This window comes from Mytilus galloprovincialis, chromosome 1 (genome assembly GCF_965363235.1).
Source record: "Mytilus galloprovincialis chromosome 1, xbMytGall1.hap1.1, whole genome shotgun sequence".
NCBI lineage: Eukaryota > Metazoa > Mollusca > Bivalvia > Mytilida > Mytilidae > Mytilus > Mytilus galloprovincialis.
This window is the reverse complement of record NC_134838.1, coordinates 61,511,992-61,530,651: the sequence shown is the minus strand read 5'-3', so window position 1 is coordinate 61,530,651 and position 18,660 is coordinate 61,511,992. Positions and strand designations below refer to the sequence as shown.

At 33.0% G+C, this 18,660-nt stretch overlaps 2 protein-coding genes and 1 long non-coding RNA gene across 4 annotated transcripts in view; 1 reads left to right on the top strand and 2 right to left on the bottom strand.

The window, feature by feature from the left end:
* LOC143080610 (uncharacterized) overlaps positions 1–11,104 on the top strand; it is a 191,882-nt gene extending 180,778 nt beyond the window's left edge. The window contains exon 2 of the long non-coding RNA XR_012979745.1: positions 10,820–11,104. This is a non-coding gene — a long non-coding RNA (uncharacterized LOC143080610). The remainder of the gene's footprint in view (positions 1–10,819) is intronic.
* LOC143080576 (plexin-B1-like) overlaps positions 1–18,660 on the bottom strand; it is a 92,956-nt gene that overhangs the window by 31,398 nt on the left and 42,898 nt on the right. For both annotated transcript variants that reach the window (XM_076256482.1, XM_076256489.1), the window contains exons 4-7: positions 16,834–17,025; positions 16,194–16,367; positions 14,667–14,873; positions 1,158–1,292 (exon numbers count right to left, since the gene is read on the bottom strand). In XM_076256482.1, coding sequence (XP_076112597.1) covers positions 1,158–1,292; positions 14,667–14,873; positions 16,194–16,367; positions 16,834–17,025 — 708 coding nt within the window. The remainder of the gene's footprint in view (positions 1–1,157; positions 1,293–14,666; positions 14,874–16,193; positions 16,368–16,833; positions 17,026–18,660) is intronic.
* LOC143059397 (uncharacterized) lies at positions 5,795–8,148 on the bottom strand. The gene is made up of 3 exons (XM_076232919.1): positions 7,575–8,148; positions 6,557–6,665; positions 5,795–6,011 (listed from the first exon to the last, which is right to left on the bottom strand). The coding sequence occupies exons 1-3, from the start codon at positions 7,996–7,998 to the stop codon at positions 5,795–5,797; spliced, it is 750 nt and encodes a 249-aa protein (XP_076089034.1). The 5' UTR covers positions 7,999–8,148.

The window sequence follows — 18,660 nt, the reverse complement described above, 5'->3', positions numbered from 1 at the left end:
AATTCCAATTAGTGCAGATAAAATCGCCCCTTCGTAAATTTTACGGATGCCATCACGAGTTGGTTGGAATAACTGTTTCACAGATGATATTGGATATGTTCCTTACGTCGAAACTACAATCCCCTTCCTATTTCATGAATGTGACATACCGAATTAAACTATTGACCGGGTTTGTGATAATATGAGCAAATGACAGGTGTCAAATTTGGAGCAGGATCTGCTAACCCTTCCGGAGCACCTGAGATCACCCCAAGTTTTTGGTGGGGTTCGTGTTGCTTAGTCTTTAGTTTTCCATGTTGAGTCTTGTGTACTATTATTTGTCTGTTTGTCTTTTTCATTTTCAGCCATGACGTTGTCAGTTTATTTTCGATCTATGAGTTTGACTGTCCTTCTGGTATCTTTCGCCCCTCTTTTACGCAGTTAAGTAGAATTCATGGAACAACCAGTAAAAATTATCAATTCAGTTATGAATACAGGACTAACAGAATATTCCGTGACGAAATAGCCCGTGAGATAGACCAATGATGTTAAAGATGACCATTAGTGATGAAGTAGATAGACAATTACGCGTTTAGCGTAAAAAAGAAAAAAAAAGTGACATCAATAGAATTTAGTTGCTAAATGTAATTTCCGTTTTAAATGATTTGCTCAGTATTTCAAAGTAAAACACAACGCGAGTGACAATTTCAATTTGATATTTTTCATTGATTGACAGTAATTTATCAGTGAAGCGATTGATCAATTGACATTTGAGATTATTTAGAAAATTTTGATATTTTTTACTTTTTTTGGCCCTAGTATGTTGAGACTATCGCGGGAATATAACGTCCAAAGTATTGTACTTGTCCATGGTAGACGTAGTAATGTCAGTGACGTCGCCTTGGGCGGAAATACGTACTTGAATATTAAATGTAATGGCTGAACAGTTGTTGTAATATACATTGCCTTAACTATCATATATAAGTAATTAGCCACTGGAATGTTGAAACTTTCCGGGATTCATATTTTGACGATTCTATGCTAGATCTGAAGAATCGAAAACTTATGTTGTTGCATCGATATGTATAGCAACAATATTTGAATGGTTATATTTAATCTGTTAACGTTTTAATTTATTGGTCACTTTATCTATAAAATGTATGATAAATTGCCCATACCAAGCTCACATGCATTACCAATCCGTCCATTTAAGCAGCCATGTGTACAATGTCCACTCTCTAGGTCACATGGTCCACTACAGTTAACGTTGCATTGTTTAGTGCATAGAGGTCCGAATTGCGTAGGTGGACAACCTTAAACAAGATGTAACATTGAATTTATTGTTTTATGACACAATAATTCCATACGAGATTTCAATCGCTTTTTAATTCTAATTAATATTAGCAATTTTGAATAATGTGCAATGATTGATGATATTATAATGAAATAATATCATTTATTTTAGTTTTGACATTAATAAACAACTATTTAACTATAATTGACATACGATCACTATAAAAAAAAAAAAATCAATTCGACATACATATTATATAGCCTATAGCCAGTTTAACCATAATTTGGCTATATCCTTTGGTTGCACCTGTCTAAATTCAGAAACCTGTTGTTTAGTGGTTGCCGTTTGTTGATATGGTTATAAGCGTTCTCGTTTCTCATGGTTTTCCCGTTTGAATTGCTTTACATTAGTCATTTTTTTAGCCCTTTATAGCTTGCTGTTCGGTGTGAGCAAAGACTCTATGTTGAAGACCGTACTTTGACCTATAATGGTTTACTTTTACAAATTGCGACTTGAATACAAAGTTGTTTCATTGGCATTATACCACATCTTTTCATATCTATGTGAAATATTGCATTTCAAATGTTTATATTCTACAAACGAAACGTTTGAAAGAAAATTTTAGCAAACGGATAATTTTCATTTACCAACAAGTGACCCTTTATATTACTTTTGTGAACACGAGTCAATTAAGTGTGTGGCCTAGTTCTTTTGGTATATTCTTCTTCTTTATAGAAATTCGGCAATTCCTGGGGTCTGTTGTTCAACTTGTCGTTAAATTAAACGAGTCGTTAAATTTTACTAATCACTGCGTTAAATTTAATCAGTCCATTATCATGTTGTTCAACTTGTCGTTAAATTTAACGAGTCGTTTAAAATTGTCAAAGTGTCGTTATATTTAATCGACCTCATTGAGGATGATTAAATTTTAATCAGTTGATTAACCTCAATCTAAGATGGCTGTCAATGTTTTGTTTCAACCACCTGTTGTAAGAAGAGAGCGACATTTTCGCGGTTTTGACCCTCTAGAAAGGGAATTTTCTGATGAGGAGCTAAGGCAGAGATATAGATTTGGCAGAGAGACCATTGGGTACCTGTCAGATTTAATGAGAGGGGATCTGGAGCGTGGGACAAACAAGGAGACAGCCCTTTCAGTGGAACAACAGGTTATGATTGCCTTGAGGTTTTATGGAAGTGGATCACACTTGCAAGTAGTTGGGGACACGATGGGATTTGACAAGTCAACTGTGTCTCGGGTGATTGACCGTGTGACAGATTCATTAGTTGCCATGAAGGATGACTTCATATCGTGGCCAGATAATCAGAGGAAGAATGTGATAAGGGCTGGTTTTTATGAAAAGGCTGGTTTTCCAAACGTGGTTGGATGCATTGACGGGACTCACATACGGATTACTGGGCCTAGCATTGATGAACCAGCATTTGTTAACCGAAAGGGGTTCCATAGCATCAACGTACAAGCCATTTGTGACCATGAAGGTAATTTAAAACACTGTATTATACCTATTTTATGTTTACAACATGCTTTGTGTGCGTCCTTTTTCTTGACATCTTCATTCGTCCTTGACCATATATACATGGCTGGTTTTCTGTTGAACTGGTTTTCAGCTTATATGAAAATCGATGGATAAAGAAAGACAACTCAATCTTGACATATACTTTCTATTGGATTCGCAGACTCGATCATGAGTTGCTTTTTACCAGAGACATATACATGATATACATGATATATACACATAATTTGTCTCAGTTTTTACCGTTTCACTTTTAAATATGCTGAATCGAATGAACTGCTAAGAGTTTATGAACATAAATTTATTGATCAAAATAGTTATAAAGATTTGCCTTAGGTAGAATTTGTCACAGTCAGGCTTATAAACTTGTGAAACGTCAACAAATAGTGTGCCCCATGTAGTTTGAAGAAATTCTAGATCTACCTCAAAATGTTTCTGTGAGAAGCCCCCCCCCCCCCCCCCCCCAAAAAAAACAACCAAAAAACATACAAAACTGAAAAACACAAAACAAAAAAGTAAGTGTCCAATCTGTCATCCAAATATCAAGTTCGCCTACCCATTCTTTTCGGTTGGGAAATAGTGACCAGTCCTTTAAAAATAAGCCAGTCATTGTTCAATATATTTTTTTTAAATGTTAAGGGAGCATAATACTTCGATCCTCGATGTATTGTTTATCTGAATTGTTTATACTATACATATTTTGCTTTCATCACATTGCAAATTCGGCTAATATTTTAATGACTCGAACTATAATGAACAAACTACATGCATGCACATAAAAGAAGATGTGGTAATGATTGCTAATGGGACATATCTCCACAAGAGATTAAATGACACAGAAATAAACAGCTTTGGGTGACCATACTTATTCACAATCACTGACTCGCCGTTTGCCTTGACAAATGAATTATGGAACTACTTTTTTCCACTTTTTTAATTATCATATTTTTGTTTAAAGGTAGATTCACCAACATCAGTGCTAGGTGGCCAGGATCAGCACATGATTCTCACGTTTTCAGAACCGCAGCCATAGGACAACATCTTGAGAATGGATATCGAGGAATTGGACAAGGTGTATTGTTAGGAGACAGTGGCTATCCCTGCGGACAGTTTTTGATGACACCATACAGACAACCAGCTGCTGGTAGAGGTCAAGCAAGGTTTAACAGAAGACATTGCTCAACAAGGTCAACAATAGAAAGGACATTTGGAATATGGAAGAAGCGTTTTCACATTCTAGGATCAGAGGTACAATTCAATTCTTTACAAATAAATATAGTAGTAATATGAATATTTGACATGGTGTATGCCCTCATATTTTAAAAGTCATGTTTTTTTTCTTGTGAGACTGCTGTCTACTAAATCTCTCATTAGTACATTTTTCGATTTCTCTTTTCAGTTAAGGTCTTCATAATGGTCCCCTTCTCTGTCTTTTGGTTATAGCTACTGTACGTTTTTTTTTGGCTGACCACAGTTTGGTTGCCTATAATTGCTTACATCCACTTCATTTTAACTTTGCAGGATACATACATTTAAGTTATAAAATTAACAATCACTCCAAATCTCCTTATTTTTATTACGTAATAAAACCCGAAAATAAAAAATGAAAAATCAGTTGTATATTAAAGGGCTGATAAAACTGACCTCAGTTAAATATCAAGCCAGGACAAGAACACAATGATCGACAATTTATCACACAGATCAAAACCCTAAAATTATACGGATAACAAGGATCCAGTTGGAAAATTGGTAATGTTAGTTCGGTTACTTCATGTAGTCCTGTTTGGGGTAACTGCTCCAAGTTAGTCATTACTGTAACTTTATTAAATCGTGAATGCTACAGTACATCATCAGTTGGACAGTTTGTTCAGCTTTATGTCTGATTTGGTCCTTTTTTTAATTAAATTATAGTATTTTTGTAATAAATTTACTTATTCATGAGCAATGTTAGGGACGACATCAAAAGATCGATGTAGGATAAAAAAATTTAAATCAAATAGTTTGGGGGTGGCGGGGGTCAACATAGCTGAAAGTTTTGTTAATCTAAAATCGATTTTACATATATCCATATAGGTAAATCATTTTTTCCCAAATTAAGTTAAGAAGGGGGGTAGGGGGGTCAGCGAAAAAACTATGTGAATTAAGTTTTTTATCCTACATTGAACTTTTGATGTCGTCCCTTAATTCATGCTACATACAAATAGTAATTCTGTCACACTTTAAAATAAACGTTTTTAAATTGTATTCCAGATCCGAATGAAACCTGATAAAGCTTGCAGACTCATCATTGCTTGTGGTATTCTGCACAATATTGCCATCATGAGGAATGAACCTGAAGTTGCAGAAGAACAATTGATTGACAATCAACCTCAGATGCCACCCTATAATGGTCCACAGGACGGAAAAGGCATACGGGACCATTTTGCTACCACTTTTTTTGCCTAATAAATTGCATGTTTTTATTTTTCCATATTTTCATAAATTGTCTTTCATTAAAAAAATGAGGAAATTTGAAAATAGTAACAAATCTTTGTATGATCAGTTTGACAATGTGTTGAGAGAGGAAGTGTGCATTTTCGCGACTTCAATACTGGTATAGTAAATGGTGAGCAGTTAGTCGCCTATGAAATCAAAAACCCAGTAGCCAGGAAACTGTTTTTCAGTACAAGAATAAGAATATGTGGTATGATTGCCAATTGATTATATCAATTACCATATGGAAAAAAAATTCTTATTTAAATGCCCAAAAAAGGCACAAGCCATGGCCGACAGTGCAAGGACTGTATAGCCAAGCAAGGTCATTTAAAATTTTTTGATTCATGTATCACTTATTATTTTTTGAAAGATGGAGGTGCAATATGTGGCTAAATTGTAATTACTGGTCTATTTTCTTTTACATAGGAGTGTGCACACAAAATTAAATGAATGTGTTGGCCTCATAGTAATTTCTGAAATACAAATCAACAATATAACAATGAATTTAATACATTTAATACATAGAGGCAAGTGCCTGAGAGATTGTAACTGGTTCAGAATTGCCACCCACTAACTTCTGCAACAGCTCAATTTGTAGTTCCAGTTTGTTCCTCTCCAAGTCCATATGCACTTTCTGCTTCTCTTGGATTTCTAATTTACCTTGCAGTGCACGATACTGCATGTCGTGAATATCCTGCACTGTTACCTTTTTCAAAGGTGTTCTCACTGTCCTACAAATAATAAACACATAATGAATTCTGTAAAAGATCGATTAATTTTACATCTCTTTTTATTGATCGATTTAACGTCATAGTTCCATCAAATAACGAGTCAGAATATGTCACGTTTTCCGGCTTGAAATATGTGAATAGGTGGGGGAACTGTCAGAAAAATATATGAAAATGTAAAAAAAAAAAACTTGAAGTATTGACCAAATAATCTAGGGGAACCTGTTTCCACAAAACATTTTCAAAGAGTTCTTGTATACATCCCCATAGTACGGTAGAAAAATAATTTTTTTTAAATCTAAAATTTCGGGAAAATATTCATTCTACTTATGAACTAAAAATCGTTTTTGTTGAAGGTGGCTTACGGTGACCTTCAGTTGTTAATTTCTGGTCTCTTGTGGGGAGCTGTCTCATTGGCAATTATACCACATCTTCTTTTTTTACATTTACAACTTACTTCTGCTTATCTGTCCTATCTGTTTGTTCTTGAATATGTGGAACGACTGTTTCTGTCAGGATGGGGTCATATCCTGAAAGCAGAGACGGACTTGGTGGACTGGAGGGGGGGTGGACTGTCCCTTATCAGAGATGCTGCAGATTCATACAAATCCTGGCTGGCATCTTCTTCCGGCAAAGTGGCATTGATAGATGGTTGATCTGTCATAAATGAGAACAAAATTATTCGTTGATACTGTGTTTGGGTATATTTTATTAATTCTAAAAGGGGGGGGGGGCAATTGAAAAGGCATACTATCATCATTCAATTAAATTCAGATACAATTACTTTAAATTTCAAGATAAAAATATTGCACAAGACTAATTAAGACCCTATTTCAACCCTTTTCAGATTATCAAGGGTCTCAGCTATAAACTAATATGTGTTCCTGTCTAGGTTCAGTCTGCAACAACAAATTGATCAACTTTATTCCGGATTTATGACAACCAGTCCGTATCTGTTTTAATATTATAAATCATGACTGGTTTTCGGTTGAAATTAGCTATTGCGGTTCCCTTTAATCAATCAACAGATACCAGTTTAAAGACGACTTGGCGGGCACCTGCAGCCACTTGTGAACTAATGTTGAAAATAATACTTTAAAACTGTTATCAGTTTAAGCAAATGCAATCTTTTAATAGTATATCAAGTGGAAAACCTTCAAACCAACAAGAAACACGTTGGCAATCATTTAATGATCGAAAATATTGGTTAAAATAAATTGTTATCAGTCACGTGATATCAGTTGGGAATTCCCCTACTTGTTGTGACGGCGGAGCAGACGAAACTTTTACCAAAATTTAAGAAAGGAAACTATGTATCCCGGTATTAAAAAGGATACAAATATTTGTGTTAATTTCATTGAAAATTAACAATAACAATAAAAAGAACCTTCAAAACAAAATTTAGCCAAAAAATGTTTGTTTTTATATGATAAATAAAAACTTGTTAAGTGAAACTGATCAAGTTACTTTTTACAAAGTTCAATAAGGTAGAGCCTTGAGAAGTTCTAATTAAGGGGAAAACACATTTGGGGATTTATTTCAAAGTGTTAAAAAATATTTACTTACTTGTCTGGAATGATTCAGTTTCAAGTCCACCCTGAATCCCCCTGAAGCTGGTGGTGTCCTTCATAAGATGGATAACTTTTTCTACTGCAGAGCTTGGTTGTTTTGGAGCTGGTCCTCCCCCAGTTTTGAACAACTCACTCCTGTGAGTTGTGTACACAGCCTTGGCCACTCTTGTGGTATTCCTCCACTTGTTCCTAACTTCTGTGGCTGTACGGATGGCAACTTCAAGAGAATTGACTTTTATGGCTATGTCATCCCATACCTTCTTCTTCAACTGGTTGGTCACTGTATTAGTAAGTTTTCCATTAATTAAACTAGAGTGTTTCTCTACTAGTTGCTGGATCAGGTCTTCCTCTGCCACAGTGAAGTTGGTCTTCTTCAGTCTTTTAAGTTTACTTGGGTTTTGTTCAGTAGATTCAGCCATTGTTGTACAGACAGGATGCTCCAGAACAATGCATGATGGGTTGGTTTTATTTAATCACTTGATTAATCAGTTGATTAAATTTTAACGCATTGATTAATCAGTTGATTAAATTTTAATTCATTGATTATTTAATCGACACGTTAAATATTGTTGAACAACAGAAAATAAACGACTCGTTATGTAACGACTGGTTCAAAGATTTAATGACTCGTTAAATTTAATCAATCGTTAAAATAACGACAAGTTGAACAACAGACCCTTGGACTTTGTCCGATTCCGCTGACGAATCCAAGCCAAAAAGAGCGCCTGTTTAGATGTGTGGTATGCATAAATTTGCAATAAATTTATATTTTATTCGTGTTCATTGTGTAGTTATAGTGTCACACTCTTAGTCTTTAAGTTGTATGATGCCCCTTAAACTGCAACTGTCTGCATTTATCCGACATACATCTACTCTCATTTTAAGTGACAGTGAAAATTGCCTGTCTGCCGACCTTGTAATATTTTGTTATTGTATCAATTATTCATTTGCTCCCGTCTTGAATACTAGTTTAAATAACAGATAAAGGAATAAAGTATGTGTTTGCAAAATGACAAATCAGTTTCAAATCACTAAATTAAATTAAAAAGAATGAACTGTTAAAAGATGACAAGTTCTCGCTATATGGAATAAAGACTAAAATAACAATGTTAATTTTCAGGTGGCCCGAAAATAAATAAGTAGATAAAAAAGTAAAAGGTTTTCGTATCATGTCTAGGCACAATATGACCAACACATTCTCATTTTGTATGAACTGGACATAATTGCCAAAAAAGTAATTACTTGCAATGTCTCACAACAGAGCTTGGAATAAATAGAACAACTGGTAATCATACATATTCTTTAACATCATTTGGACTTTTGATTTTGCCTTTTCATTTTTGATTTTCCTTTTTGAATTTTCCTCGGAGTTCAGTATTTTTGTGTTTTTACTTTTTACCAAGGATTTGGTAATTTGAAATTTTACAAAATCAAAACTCTGTCCTTCTTTCTTTTGGTATCAGCATCAAAGAAAACGAAGAAAATTTACCGTCATTATACTGGATACCAAAACTTCACAAAAAACATATAAAGAACTATATACAGCTGGTTCAACAAAATGTTCGACTAAACATCTTTCTAAAGTACTGACTACTATTCTTTCTGCAGTGAAAAGACGGCCTTCAAAAATATTGTGATAAGATATATTCTACCATTGGTGTAAACCAAATGTGGATTCTCAAAAAATAGTATAATAGTACTGTTATTTTTATTGTCAATTATCATTATTACAAACCTAATCTTGAAATATATCCTACTTTTAGAAAATTTAAGAAATTTACCTCTGACGTCACTTTTGTGCGTCGATCTAGTCAGGTGACATACAATGCGTGGTTCGGCTGCGCTGTTTTTGTGTGCTGACCTAGATTATTTTATGTGTTCGTTTTAATTCGATGTTGACATGTATATCAATTATATGGTCATTTTTATAAATTTAGAAATATGAATTATTCTAAATTCTTAATACTGAGGAATTTCTTTTTCCCAGGCAGATAACCTTAGCCAATTTGGACCAAAATTGAATACTATTTTGACATGAGTGCACTGGTGAGTCTTATGTAGACGAAACACGCATCTGGCGTATTAAATTCTAAGCTTGGTACCTTTAATAACTATTACATGTAGCATGTAGTAATGTTCTATTGTATTGTTAATTTGTGTATTTCTCTCTCCTAAATGTTTTTCCATTTATTTGTATTTTAGTCCTGTCATTTAGTGTTGTCATTTTAGTGTTATATTTAATATTGCCATGCAAGCGGAAGGTTTAGCTATCCACAAAACCAGGTTCAACCCACCATTTTTTTCTTCTTAAAATGTCCTGTACCAAGTCAGACAAATACAGTGGAGATCACTTCTAACCTCTCATTAGAACTGTCAGAATATTCTGTCATAGAACTGTTCTAATCTGTCCTAGAACAGTTCTACCTAGAACAGTTGTACCCTAGAACTGTTCTAAGTAGAACTGTAAGAATCAGTTCTAGGTAGAACTGACTAAATCAGTTCTAGGTAGAACTGTCAGGATCAGTTCTAGGGTAGAACTGTCTAAATCAGTTCTAGGTAGAACTGTCCAAATCACTTCTAACCGTAGAACTGTCAGCAGAACTGACTAAATCAGTCAGGACTGTAGAACAGTTCTAAATGACGTCACTGCAATAAGGGCACTTTAGAATTTAGAAGAAATAAATCACTTCCAATTACTTTGCTATGTATTAAATAGCAGATTTTTTATATTTTTTACTGATCAAACGACTTTTATCACGTTACATTTACAAATATCGAAGTGAATAGAAGGTTATCCAACTCATCGGAGAAATATTTTTATAAGATTGCATACGGAAACATCAATGTATACGTTTCTTCGTTCCCCGTTTTTAACAGTCTCTTCCTAAATAAAACTCTGCATTTAATTCATGGAATTTAAATCGTAATTTACCTTGTTTGCCTTGGATTTACATTCATTTAAGATTCTGTTTTGACAAATGTTCAAACGAAAATTGTACAGTGAATGTATTATGGGATATTAATGAAAAAAGTGTTGTATAACGTAAAAAAAACTATATATACATTTGCACCATCTCGTCAATTTAGCCAGACTTATCCATAACGATTATAAATGATATCTGGGAGTCTGGAACTCAGAAAAAATATACTGGATCTGAACATGAATGAAACATTTGCCTCTGGATGTTCGGCTACAAACAATTGTACAGTGAATGTATTATGGGATATTAATGAAAAAAGTGTTGTATAACGTAAAAAAACTATATATACATTTGCACCATCTCGTCAATTTAGCCAGACTTATCCATAACGATTATAAATGATATCTGGGAGTCTGGAACTCAGAAAAAATATACTGGATCTGAACATGAATGAAACATTTGCCCCTGGACGTTCGGCTACAAACAAAATCATGCATTTTTCTTTGCCTTCTTCAAATTATATTAACAGTATACTATTCCAAGAAGAGAACTTCCCATACATGTACTTTTTATTTTATTTTTAAAATAAAGTATATGAATCAGTCATGTGAGTGTTGGATGATGCCATTTAATAGTTTTGTTTAAAAAAAAACCATCACAACCTACTGACTTAAACATGTTAAAAAGTCATTTTAGCATGTTTAATGACGGTTCATTATTATGAATACAGAGAGGAAATAACGGCGCGCTAAATTCTTAGATATGGTATAAATACACCTTGTCGCTATTTGTCTGCCATTACTGGATATCACACAGGTTCCCGTAAAATTTTGACGTCATAAAACAAAATATCTGATGCCACAATGGAAAAGTCATTGTTGTATGCTTCAAAAGTTCAAGAGGCCGGGTCAGCCAGGATTAGCGATAAGGTGTATTGTGTTTCAAAGTTGGTGTCATTTTTATCATACGATCCGTCCTCACATAGAAATAATATTGGTTTACCATGTTTACAATGAGGCCATATACATGTATATTTACATGATAAAGTGTAAATAAGTTCAGTTTTGGTTGATGCGGTCAAATAATTTTGTTGAAACAACTCTCACTCAGTCTGATATATCGAAACCACTGAAACTTGTTTACAATTCAATATTTTGAATAAAAAGAGGACTTGCTGATATTCTAAATTGATGTGGAAATTTTGTGTAGCCAATGTGTTCCAATATTCATTGATATTGCTGTCATTTGAATTATACAATCCTTCGTAATATGTATTACTATAAGTGATTAAGTATGCGGCTATATATATATATTAAGATTTACATAACAAAGTATAATTATGGTCAGTTTTGGTTGATGCTGTCACATATAGTCAGTTTTGGTTGATGCGACAAATAATTTTGTTATATTCATGAGTCAGTCTGAGATATCAAAACTACTGAAATTAGTTTACGATTCAAAATTTTGATGAAAAAGAGGACATGCTGGCACTATAAACTGATGTGAGCATAATTTTATTTTCCAATATTGCTTTCATTTATATTAAACAATCCATCCTGATATAAAAAATATACGTGATTTACTTTGCGGCTATTAAAATTGACATCATGTTCATAATAAAGTACAAATATGGTCAGTTTTGGTTGATGCGGACAAATTATGTTGTTATACCAGTCAGTCTGAGGTATGAAAACTACTGATATTTGTTTATGATGCAATATTTTGAATAAAAAGAGGACATGCTGGTATTCTAAATTGATGCAAATGAAATTAGGTAGCATTGTGTTCCCATATTTCTATCATTTGTATTTTCATGATTTTACAATCCATCCTTACATAAAAATATTACAGATTTACTATGCGACTATAAAAGTTACATAAAAAAGAGCAAATATGGTCAGTTTTGGTTGATGCGATCAAATATGGTCAGTTTTGGTTGATGCGGCCAAATATGGTCAGTTTTGGTTGATGCTGTCAAATATGGTCAGTTTTGATTGATGCAGACAAATAATTTTGTTACATGATTACATGTTACTGTTCGTCTGAGGTATGAAAACTACTGATATTTATTTCTGATGCGATATTTTGAATAAAAATAGTAAATGCTGGCACTCTCAATTGATGCGAGAAAAAAAAATTGTGGTCATTGGTTTCCAATATTGTAGTTATTTATATACTACAGTCCCTATCGACCTAAAATTATTACTGAATTACTGTGCAGCTATTTAGATTTACATAAAATAAAAAGCAAATATGGTAAGTTTCGGTTGATGCGGTCAAAAGATTTTATTATACGACTCAGTTTGAAGTATGAAAACTTAATGATATTTGTTTATGATTCAATATTTTGAATAAAAAGAGGACATGCTTATAGGCAGATCAAGAATGGGGGTGGGGGGGGTATTCAGGAGTTGGAACCCCTTTTTTTCGATCAATGCATTTGAATGGGAATATATAGTTGGACCCCCCCCCCCCCCTTTTTAAATGGCTGGATCTGCCCCTGCATGCTGGCACTATAAATTGATGCGAACAAAATTGTTTTCCAATATTGCTGTAACTTGTATAGTACAGTCCCTCTTGACCTAAAATTAAAGCTGAAGTACTGTGCAGCTATATAGATTTGCAGAAAGAAAGAGCAAATAATGTCAGTTTAGATTGATGTGGTCAAAAGATTTTTTTTTATCTACTCGTAAACAGATATTACATTTTGTTAATGAGGATAATTTTGTTATGTGATAACGAGCCATCCTGACTCCCAGAATAACAAATGTAAAACAATTCAAATAATAACCCCCCCCCCCCCCCCCCCATAATACTAATTAACGGCCTAATTTATGTACAAAAAATGAAAGACAAACAAATATTTTATACTACACATCAACAAAAGAAAATCACTGAATTACGGGCTCCTGACTTGGAACAGGCACTGACATACATGCCGAATATGGCGGGGTTAAACATGTTCTCTTGCCGATTATAAATCTGAAATAAAACCGGCAAAATAGCAAAACTCTATATAATATTAATCGCTATTTTGCCGAAGCCTTTATATTAAGACAAATATTTCTTAAAACTTATAAATCAATTCTAGCCGTAGAATTTATAAATCAATTTTAGCCGTAGAATTTATAAATTAATTCTGGCCGTAGAATTTATAAATCAATTCTAGCCGTAGAATTTGAAATCAATTCTAGCCGTAGAATTTGAAATCAATTCTAGCCGTAGAATTTGAAATCAATTCTAACCGTAGAACTGTTCTAGAAGTAGAACTGACCAAAGATTTGGTCAGTTCTAGCTAGAACTGTCTAAAACTGTTCTAGGGTAGAACTGTCAGGATCAGTTCTAGCTAGAAGTGTCCAAATCAGTTCTAGGTAGAACTGACCAAATCAGTACTAGCTAGAACAGTTCTAACCTAGAACTGACTAAAAGGTGTCAGGCTGACAGTTCTACATACTGTTCTAGAACAGTTCTCCTGACAGATTCTGACAGAATTTATGAGAGGTTAGAACTGATCTCCACTGTAGCAATTGTTATTTTATAGTTTGTTTCTGTGTGCGTTGCATTGTAGTTTGGTTTTTTGTTGCATTTTAGTATTTCTGTTGTTTCGTTGTTTTCCTCTTATATTTGATGTGTTTCCCTAAGTTTTAGTTTGTAACCCGGATTTGTTTTCTATAAATCGATTTTTTACTTTCGAACAGCGGTATACTACTGTTACCTTTATCTAACACACGCTTATTAAATGGAAGTGACATATGAAAATAGAATGGTAAACAAAATTACTTCGAAAATGTCCTAGTTGACAAGCGTTTCAACTATGTAGTTCCTAGTTTTCAACATGTTCTTTCTGTGAAAATGCATTTAGATTCATACATTACGGACTTCACGAAAAAAAATCATTGAAATAACTTATTTTTACAGAAAAGGCAAAATATGAGGAAAATCCCTTTTTCTTATTCTCGAAAGAAAAGAAAAAATATAGCCATTAACACTTATAATGGTAGAAGTAAAATGTGGATGCATATACCTATGACAACGATCCGGTTATAAATTACAATGACATCTTTGAATTTATAAATATTAATTAGCTCATTGCATAATAAACAATTCCTTTGATAGCAAACATTTCAATCTATTATTAAATTAATTTGCGCTATTAAAATACTCACCAACAATCCCAATTTCGCATATTTCAACTTCAGAATATGAATCCTGAATTGAAGGTACATAAAATAAATATCTGAAAACGGCAGGGAATTCGAATTTAATTTCTGTGAAGTTAGAAGGTTCGAATTTTGTTGAAACAGTACCATTTTCCCAAGAGCCATTCGTGTCTGAAGCGTGTATGGTATGATTACCTTCTTTTGTAGAGTTTGCTTAAACAAAAATATTTAAATAACTGCGATGAAAATTGCGAATAGCTACGAGCATGATTTTATATTAAGCAATGATTTTAACTAATGTGAATGTTATTACAAGTAAGATAAGAAAATTGTACAAAAGGAGTATAACCGCTACCAATCCAAGACACACAAACATCTTAAATCGAAAGTTGAAAATAAAAAAAATGTCTTTTCGCAGCAACGATGCATTTTTTTTAATCAACATTGATGTAATTCATGATAGATTAAGCAAAGATCTAATTCCTTGACCGGCTTTGGTTTAACTTATGTCCCTTTTGGTCCTATCAACTCTTCAGCTTTAATTTTAGGTTTTAGACTTTCATTTTTTTGTCTTGGAACATTTCTGCATAGAAATATTTGTTGTAATGCGTATTTGGTTTAGTGAAATTAGTACGGTACAGTTAATATTATATTCTTATTCACTTTATTATTGTGTCTTCTACTTTGTAATTGTGTTTTTCTGTGATTTGTCCAAAAAAATAAAGAATTTCTTCGATGTTGGCTAATATGGTTTTGATTTTGATTTTTTCGTGATATACATACAGTATATGTATTATGCCTGCCTCTCAATATTTTGCTCTTTCGTGTACATAATGCTTAAGAGATTCAAGAAACACGTGTGTTCTTTATGAAAACAATTTTCAAAAGCAATATCAATGATAGAAATATTCAGATATGTTATATTTTCAATATTGGTTTTCTGAAACTCATAATAAAAATCCAAATACATGTATCAGAATGAAAAAAAAAAGATTTTTTTCAAAGGCAAGAATTCAGGGGTAAATCACTTGCATCTAAACTTAAATCTAAGCATGATAAGCCATTATAGTCGTTGACTTGACTTATAACCTTAAATCTGCAACATGACAATGTAAAACAAGAACTTATATGACTTGCCGTGCAAACATATATTTTATGAAGACGAATGCCATTACCTAGAAAGTATATTATTAATATGATAAAGCCACGATATAGCTGGAAAATGCGTAAAACATCCACAATCAATCAATCAATCAATTTACAAATATTTAATATTTTTTTAACGTTATATGAACATGTGCTCATTGTTGAAGGCCGTACGGTGACCTATAGCTGTCAATTTCTGTGTCATTTTGGTCTCTTGTGGAGAGTTGTCTCATTAGCAATCATACCACATCTTCTTTTTTTATATGTATGAAGTATTTCATAAAAAATATATTTGTAAAGTCAGAGTGTCAATATTTTATACAATTATGTATATGCATAACATATAATAAAACTGTTATGATACTTGTAGCAATTGAAAAAACATACCTCCGAAAACAATAAATATTTTAGTCACAGCACTTCGTTTCTTTATATCAATCTGTAACCAGGTTTTTAAACCATCAATTTTCAAACACGATGAATAATTTCCATCATTTAAATGACTAGAAGGTTCACTGGTATTTGAATTCAACGAGACTAATCCGTCTGTTGCCAAGCTATCTGTGATAGAAAGACTTTTAAAGTTTAGACAATCCTTTGACGTTTGCTATGGCTTTTTTTTAAATTGCAGATGTTTGATTAGAAAAAAAAAAGACTTGTTGCTTCTTGCGTGACAGGACATTTTCACGGATAACAATTTATTTCTTCATTTATTTTTTACACAAACATTTGATAAATATCGATATTTGATGAAAGATTATCTTTAAGATAATAACTTCGCCCGACTTTACGGTATAGGTTTATCATTGTTGAAGGGGTATGGTTATCTGTTTCTACCTCCAATTTTTTTTTCCATTTGAAATCTGGTTGATAGTTACTTCATTGGAAATCACCCCGCATCTCCTTACTTATATATTCAGGTATAAATGGTCAATATTTGTGTTACATGATTCGTAGTAGATTTTGAAAATTTAGCCATAGCTAGGATCTAGCAAAGATTTAGAAAAATACATTAAAAACGTCTAACATTTGGTGCAGTTTAATCCAGTACGATTTCCCATGCAACCATCGACACAGTATGTAGTATTTATGTTGCAAATACCATCCAAACAGTAGCATCCCCAAACACACGAACCATTTTCAGGGTAGCAGTGCTGATCGATACAATTGTCCGAGCAAATTTCTTTGCAGTTTTTTCCCCAGTTAGTCTTCCGGCAACCTGAAACATGAAAACAAATGCAATAAAGAGTGTTAAAGATGCTCGCTCCTGTTGTTTTGAATTTTTTTTCAGATATTCGGAATCCTCTGGTTTTAACCATGTAGTGTCATTTAGAAAAATATTGTCCGCTAACCGTTATTTTTCTTTTCATAATTTCATTACATACATGTATAGTTCAAAACTCAAATGAAACTTCAAAATAAAAAAAAATCCTTCATATCATCAAAATCTTCATAAATAGATAATAGAACAAGAAGATGTGGTATGAGTGTCAATGAGACAACTCTCCATCCAAGTCACAATTTATAGGTCAAAACACGGAACATTGGCTCACATCGAACAGCAAGCTAGAAAGGGCCCCAAAATGACTAGTGTAAAACCATTCAAACGGGAAAAAGAAACCGATCTTATCTAAAAACGAGACTTGCCCCGGTATTGAATTATTGACTTTAACAGACACTAATTCGCAGATTATGACCTTAGGGTGCAATCAACAGTTTTTTTCTATGACGTCATATTTTGAGGGACCATGTATAAGTGACCCTTAGTGGTGGACTGATTAATAAAGATACTTGTATAAAACAAGATATCACTGGAATTAGAATGTTCTCTAGTTTATAATGGAATAAAAAAGAAGTGTACTTTTAATAGTATAAAAAAGTTGTATCCAGAGAAACTGGGAAAAACATTGCCTAATTTAAGCTTAAAAAACATGAAATCAGGTCATGTGCACACCCCTGAAGACATGATACCTGCACATTTTTCATAATCAAAATTGTATGAATTTCATAGATTTTTACCTGGTCTTTCAACAAATTCATGCTTCAGGGTACGTTCGCCTGCTCCGAAAAGAGCTACAGTGGCTGCAAATAAGTTTTCAATTTTCACTGCCAAAAAAACAGACTGTTTACAGTGTTGTCTCCCCTCAAAACATGTATATTTAATCTAATTTTTTAAATTATTTTAATCATTCAACCTGCTTTAATTGAAATTAATTAACATATCTTTACAACCAAATACAAAAAACATGATACTTTTTCACCAATTATGTTGATAAAAAGGGACTTCCCTCCATGTCTATTTTTAGTTGGGAAATAACCCCTAGTTTTTAATACGAAACTGTTTATAGCACCCTTGAGGCAAAACTTTGTATGCGAAATATTAAATTTTCTCAGCTTTTCTGAATCTGTACACTTTACCGATTAAAATGATGTCTTACTTTAAGAATTGTGACCACGAATAGTGAAACTACAGCTCTTTTTTTATGTCGAGCAGTAGTGGCATATTGGCCAGTGGCAAACAGTTTAACTGGCAAATTCCAAACATTTCCTGTATTACATTTTCATCAGTTTTACAAAGAAAATAAATCATAAAATAGGGTTTCTTTTGAATAAAAAGAATAAAAACTATGAAATAGTTGTGAATAAAGTTACTTTAAATATAGTTTGTCCCTAGTACTATATTAACTAAGTTATAGCTGAGTTGAGAAAATATTGAAATAGTGTTTTTCTTAGGAATGGCATGTGTACCTTTTTGACTATAAAAAGTACCAAATATATATTATAATGAATAAAAATGTATCTTACACTGATCAGGAGTAAAGGTCAAAGTAGAAAAAATCTACACTTTTCATAT

What these genes read in the sequence shown, in the direction of transcription:
- LOC143059397 (XM_076232919.1), bottom strand. Translation starts at nt 7,998, where the DNA reads ATGGCTGAATCTACTGAACAAAACCCAAGTAAACTTAAAAGACTGAAG. An exon ending in AACTGAATCATTCCAGACAA is followed by an intron (nt 6,666 to 7,574) that starts GTAAGTAAATAT and finishes CATTTATGACAG; the next exon opens with ATCAACCATCTATCAATGCC. An exon ending in CCCCCCCTCCAGTCCACCAA is followed by an intron (nt 6,012 to 6,556) that starts GTCCGTCTCTGC and finishes TATTATTTGTAG; the next exon opens with GACAGTGAGAACACCTTTGA.